The sequence below is a fragment of the Monopterus albus genome, unplaced genomic scaffold (genome assembly GCF_001952655.1).
Source record: "Monopterus albus unplaced genomic scaffold, M_albus_1.0 scaffold20.1, whole genome shotgun sequence".
Lineage (NCBI taxonomy): Eukaryota > Metazoa > Chordata > Actinopteri > Synbranchiformes > Synbranchidae > Monopterus > Monopterus albus.
The window spans coordinates 632,483-639,148 of NW_018127900.1; the positions used below are offsets into that span (position 1 = coordinate 632,483).

At 44.9% G+C, this 6,666-nt stretch overlaps 1 protein-coding gene across 1 annotated transcript in view; it reads right to left on the reverse strand.

Moving 5' to 3' along the window:
• Positions 1-18: 18 nt before the first annotated feature.
• The window catches only part of ptch1 (patched 1), a 46,241-nt gene continuing 39,593 nt past the window's right edge, over positions 19-6,666 (reverse strand). The window contains exons 18-23 of the mRNA XM_020593780.1: positions 5,919-6,199; positions 3,976-4,113; positions 3,726-3,868; positions 762-861; positions 312-659; positions 19-201 (exon numbers count right to left, since the gene is read on the reverse strand). Coding sequence (XP_020449436.1) covers positions 19-201; positions 312-659; positions 762-861; positions 3,726-3,868; positions 3,976-4,113; positions 5,919-6,199 — 1,193 coding nt within the window. The remainder of the gene's footprint in view (positions 202-311; positions 660-761; positions 862-3,725; positions 3,869-3,975; positions 4,114-5,918; positions 6,200-6,666) is intronic.

Here is a 6,666-nt window from a genome sequence, read left to right on the forward strand (position 1 = left end):
TTGGATGTCTGACCCTGATTATTCTCTATGGCGGTGTGAAGCATAATGGCCCCCAGCCTCAGTAGCAGTTTCAAAAGCGTCCATCCGCGGATGGGCTGGGGGCCGGGCCTGCCAGTGCAGCTGGCTTTCAGGGTCCCTGTTTCTGATGCGCTGAGTAGCCCCAGGCTGGGGCCCAGAATCACAACCCTGAGAGGATACAAACTGTAAAGCAAGAAAATAAGATGTTTATTACTAAATTGTAAGAAGCAAGAAAAAAAAACCCTGCAATTAGAGAATCACACATGCAACATATTGATATGATATTTTCTTACTGAAGTATAGGGAGGGTTAGACACTCTGACTGGGCGCCTATGCCCTGATCCTGTTCCCCTTTCCTCTTCTGTTCTGGCGGCTCTACTCCGGCTGGTCTGGAGGTGGTACTGCTGCTCTTCTGCTCGAGTTTGTTCTCTGCGTGCAGGCAGGTTGCAGTTCTGCGGCTCCTGGCTGATACCAGACGCTGCGGAGTTAAAGCTGTACTCTGAGTCAGATGAGTCTGAAGCTGCACCAGAGGTGGTGGTGGCCATGGTGGTGTGGTGAGGATGGACTGAGAAGTGGACTGTGTGTGGAGGGGCCTCTGGGGACGGGGTGGGTAACTGGCTACGACCATCAACTGGGGACACCTGAGAGGTTAGAAAAGAGAAAGTTGAAGAGGCAGCACCAAGACTGGAAAAAAGAATCACTTGGAAACCATTTTCCTGCAGTTGAATTTTTTGAGAACTTACCTCTGGATAGGGTCCAAAGTATGATAGTAAAACTGGAAGAAGGACCAATCCGTTCAGTACTCCAAGAACTGTTAGGATGGCCAACACTGCAAAGAAATACCTGCAATACAACACGCATACACAAAAAGAGTTTAGTGTGGAAAATATTAATTTAGCCAAATGAAACATATAAACACACTGCGTGCAAAACGTGCCTAACATTTCCTTTAGTTTTCCTCTATGAAACAATGTGAAAACATTTACTGAAATAAATAATATAAACATACAACTGGTGAAATTTCGTGATGGGGTAAAAAACCAGACATGAAGAGAAACAGTGCAGGCGAAGAAACAAAAAAAAAACCCGTGCAAACCACAGAGGTTTAGATGTTGGGAGACATGCAAGATCAACCATTACACATGCCCAAAATAATACTTATATAAAGGCGCACAGTCACTCCCCAAACACACACTTTGTATATATGTATAAAGCCCCTCACAGACATGCAATGTGGTTTTGAAGAGCAAAACAGAAATGTACCTTGTGTGTTTCTAAGTCCTGCCAAAGAGGGTTAGTCTTAAGGAAGCCACAGAGAGAAAAGAAAGGGGAAGCGTAATTAGCCAGAGCTGGTTAATTCAAAGGCACGGGAAGAAAGGCGGGAGGGTCGGTGGTGGTGGTGGGGTTACTGGGGGCAAGGGTACTCTCTCTTGGGTGTGTGGTGTATAAGCAAACATGAAGAAAACAAAGTAGTAAGGAATGTGAAAGGAGGGGGGAAAAGGGGTAAGGGAGGGTAAAAAGGGAGGTGGCGGTGGGATGAGAGGTGGGTGAGGGGGGGACACAAGAGGACAGGGGCCTCTCTCTCCTCTCTGGCTTAAAAATGAGAGAGGGAGAAGCAAACAAATGAAGTGAAGGGTATAGAATTTAAACAATTTAGTCTAGGAAGAAGAGAAGGGGAACCCTCAGAGTGCCACCCCTGGCCTCTCTCCCTCTCATTTCTTTCTCTCCCTTCTCTGCTTCACTTTCTCTCCCTTCTTTCTAGCTAAGCCCCTGTAAAATTCCTGGCCACTCCACAATCCCCTCCATCTAATTAAATCTCCAGTGTATCAGGTAAGACCCCCCAATATCCACTCTAAATCCCTCTCGTTCTTTCTCTCTCTTCTTCCAATCCAGCTCCCTTCATTAGGGAATGCTTTCCTCCTCACTTGGGTCTCCAGTGGAAGCTCTCAGGATATCAGGGACACACTGATACACCATGAGCCCCTTCGTTTGACTCTTGACCATGTTAGTGTGTGGGTGGTTGAAAGCACAGGTCCACTGGTTTGCTGTGCAGCTAGGCCTCAGACTAATATGCACATTCATAACTAATCTGTGTGCATGTGTTTATACCTAGATGTTTGTGTGTGTGCAGGAAGGAGGGCACTGTATAGAGGAATATGATCAAGAAAGGAGCACTGGTCTCTGCCTAGCCACCATGGGTGGCCTCAACTACACATCACTGGAAAACTGATTCTAGAAGTGGAACTGAAATAATTATGTCATCGGCATGGTCAGCATTTTCATGCACACCAGGAGGAGGAAAATGCCACGTCACTTTTTGACACAACTATATGCACATACATGTACACATGCACGTGTGCAGCCCACATACCAGGCTGAATGCCCTGCTGGGCTGTTTAGAGTGAAAACATTCACAGGCTGACAGAGAAAGTAAGGGAAACATTTCTTTCAGCACAAGCAGAAAAATAAGAGTTGGGCCTGTTGTTATTGCACTGTCTTGGGGCACTACTTTGTTTGCTGAAATAACAGCAGAACCTTTAAATGGAGGCCCGGGACTGAGCCAGAAACCAGAGCACATCACTGGAGGTGAGGAGAGGTCTATAGGCCTCCCTGTGCTTGTGCGTCTGTTTGTGTCTCTCTCGAGTGTGTATCTGTGTGTACTCTCACTAGCAGACATGCCATCATTAACCCCCATGATTACAAGGTCAGGGAGCAGGTTGGTGTCTGTGTGTACATATGAGGGACTATGGGTGATTGTGTGGATGCGCGTACTTGAGTACATGCCTGTGCATGAGTTTGCATGCCTGTAGGTTTCATGGACTTCATGGTGCCCTTTTCTTAAAGGAACAAGCCAAACTAATTATATGGCCACCACCAAATCTAGCTGCTAAGAGGAATGTGTGCACATTTAGCCACATGAGACTCTAACAGTCTTTAAAATTTTCACTGAGCTCAGTGGAAACATTTCATAATACTTGGGACTCAAGAATGTACAGAATCATTAAGTTTCTTCCCTTGCATGGCAGCTGGTCATAACCTTTCTGTCTGATGCTTATGAGTGTGTGCACGCATGCGCACACGCACGCGCACACGCAGCCAGTGACGCAGAGTCCTGACAGTGTGTCAGTTTTAATTTCCACTTCTCCTGTCTTTCCACAATTGCCCTCTTGCCCCCACCCTGTTACTTCTTCCCATGCTTATAACTGTCTAGTAAGGGCAGTTAAACTGGCTGAGGGAGATTACAAAAGCCAGAAGACGTTCCTGCTCTCTCTCTCTCTCTCCCACTTACTCTCTCACTTTACCTTCCGCTGCTTCTCCCTCTACTCTCTCCTTCTCCTGACCCTCAACTCTCCATCCTTCCCCTGGTTTCCCCTAATGTATGGCATGAGAGACACTAAGGGGAAGAAGCAAGGGATAAAAGAAAAGACACAAATGAAGAGGACGGTAGAGAAAGATAAAGGCCTTGCTTGTGAGGGTTGTTGGAGAACAACAGCTAAGAGGTTTACAGAGAGAGAATGGAGATGCGGGTAAAAAGAGACTGCAGGAAGGAAAAGAGGTAGAGTGGCCCTCATGCATAACTGGTGTCTCATTGTGTGACATACAGTCTAATAATGCCACCAGGAGGCCATGCAAGAGCAAACCTGTGAGCTTATATATTCACCTAAATAAATGTAGCATTTTCTCCTAAGGTTTGATTTTGTACTCACCTGACGATAAAGTCGAACTCTGAACCTGCGAGCATTAGGACGCCTAGTAAAGTGGAAAAGGCCCCATCGAGGACTGGAGCAAACATGTGCTCCAATGCCAGCACTGCCCGCTTGTGACGATCCCCTATGGCTGTTAGAAATGCCTATAAATCAAACACAGGTGAAACACATTTATGTCTTGAGGGACTAGTGACTTGATGTTAGCTGTTTATTTTGTTTGTGATTTTTGTGTCAGTGTGTGTATTTCTACCAAGGCCACATGAACGGTGAACTCCACTCCAATGCCCACAGAAGCTATAAGAATGACCACAGGGACAGCACTCAGCTTGATTCCCATCAGTCCCATGAAGCCAAACAGCTCCACAGTCATGAGAGACAGCACCAGCACCTGAAGGGAAATAAGGAGTTTCTGTTAGAATGGAAGGTGGTTGTTAAATCAATAAGAACAGTAACTTCGTAGCTTTACTCAAATACAGGACAAGACAGAATATTATTCATAGCATGTGTACTGTGTGACTTTACAGTTGACTTGGTCTTTGAAGGTACAGTACACAAGACGGATAGGGGGCGGTAATACATGGGGATGATGTGTGTGAGTAGCGCTGTCTTAGATGCGTTAGGCATTAACCATACATGTGGGTGAAATACAGCATGTATGTGTGTTGGCGTGTGTGAAAGCTTCACAGCAGAGTGAGACAGAAGCCGAGAGTAAATGCCTTTATCAGCTGACAGGTGTCAGGTTACAAGGGGCCCAAATCCTTTGAAGAGGACTGAAGTGGACGGGGGAGGAAACTGTGTGTATGTGTACGGGTGCATATACGAGTGCGCAAGCAAGGAGATGTTCATGTGAGGTATTTAGGGATACTTGTATGTGTGTGCCTGGTGCTGTTTACGCTTCATATTTAAGTGCATCTTGAGTGATCTGATCACAAGAACAGATGTACTGCGAAAACATTTGGTCCCAATCAAATACCTTTCGTGAACTAAACTTGCAACTACACGAGTATTTTAGTTTTTTAAAATCTTAGCAGATTTAACAACTCTAGATATCTTGTAACACACAAATCTGGCAAAATTTTGATATGCTGGTATTTTTTTAAGCAATACTTTTCCCACAGATAAAATGAAAATCCAGAACACTGATACAAAGCAAAATAAAATCACACTTGATCATTCCAGATGAGAATGAGACCCATTCTGATGCCAGGTGTAAATAGCAATCAATATCAAGCGGATTAAAAACTATCTGTATAAATCTAAACACAAGACACAAGGTTTAAAAGAGGCTTCTGTCTATGTGGTTCAGATGGATTTCAGGGGATGTAGTTAAGAGGGTTTGAAAGGGCTTAAGGTTGAGGGTTTGACATTGTAGGGCTGGTAGCGGTGGTCTGGACAGAGCAAATTGTTAAACTTGATGCCTCTCCATAACTTGTCTTTTGATCTTGCTAGTAAAGTCTGAGGGATGAATACGATGTCCCCTCCTCGCCTGTTTAAGGGCTCAGGTGGCCTGATCACCCACCAGAGAGAAAAACCAGACACTCTGTATATGTGCTTCTGCACGAGTTATGTACTAGTGTATTTACATGTTCATTCTGTATGTGCGCAACTATATACATATCTGTGTGTGCTCAAAATGTCTCTGTGCACTTGCCTGTGCATGTGAATGCATGCTTAAATGTATACTCTTGTGAAAGGAGGAGAGAGGACGAGTGTAGAGGTTGGAAATCAAATCAAACTTTTTATAGGTTTAGAGTAGGAGTAAGTTACTCGAGCAGCTTTCTGTCCTCTCTCCATTTATTTCAGCACTGGTGTCTGGTAGTGTTGGAATAGACTAAACAGACCGGCCCTAACAAAATAGCACAAGATAAACACTGGTGAGTGGGGCTCCAGTAACACACAGCAGCCCCTTCTCCTTTCTGATTCTAGTCTCTGAGATGCCTCCTGGACGACACCAAAACCCCCACAGGAAATAACAGGCACAAAGCAGGACCGTCAATTAAACTAACAAACCAGCAAGATGTTACCTAAAGAAGGCAACATTGAGCAAGTACATGTGTATTTCTATAAACAACTGACAGAAAATCTGCTGCAGTTTATGGATATATGCCCTAGCCATATATCCATACATATTTCTTTGGCCATTATCAATCACATTTATGTGTCTATTGTCTGTTAGTTTTCTCCAACACTCACTATGATACCGGCAGTCCACGGGTTGAGAAGGAAGAGGGCACAGACCAGAAAGGTGCAGGCAAGCACGACACTGATGGACAGCAGGAGCCAGTGGCGCAGACTAACATACTGTTCCCAGAACAAGAATGGGTAGCCGTTGGGGTAGGAGGGTAGGCCTTGTTGGCTGTAGTTGCTGCAGATAGCCCGCACGCTCTCGATGGCCTCGACAAACTGTGGCGTCTCCCGAAGCCCATTGAGGTAGAAAGGGAACTGTGCGTATTCGATGGGCTCAGCAGCTGGGACTGGGTAAAGAGACATTAAGAGGAAAAGTCAGTTTGTAGTATTAAAAACAAAAAAAAAACAAAAAGTGATAAGTCGATGTTTTTTGGCTTTAGTCACCATGTAGTTTTTTTTTTTTATTAGACCCCCTACAGCAAAAGATGATGATTTTTAGCTTTGCAGCCTTGGAGGCAGAAGCCTCACACAATTATGAAACAGACTACTGAGGAACATTAAGAAAGTGGCAACGGCAACAATGACATCTGCAGATCATATCTGTCAGTTTTAATTAACTATAATTAAGTTCTGATCACTTAGCGCATCTGCAGAAATAATTTTGGTCTATTCAGCCAAACCACCAATATCAAGGCATTCCTTTCCTAATCCAACTTGCTCCAAGAGTAGCTACATTTGTGTGTGTGTGTGTGTGTGTGTGTGTGTGTGTGTGTGTGTGTGTGTGTGTGCGTGTGTGCGCGCGTGGGGGGGGGGG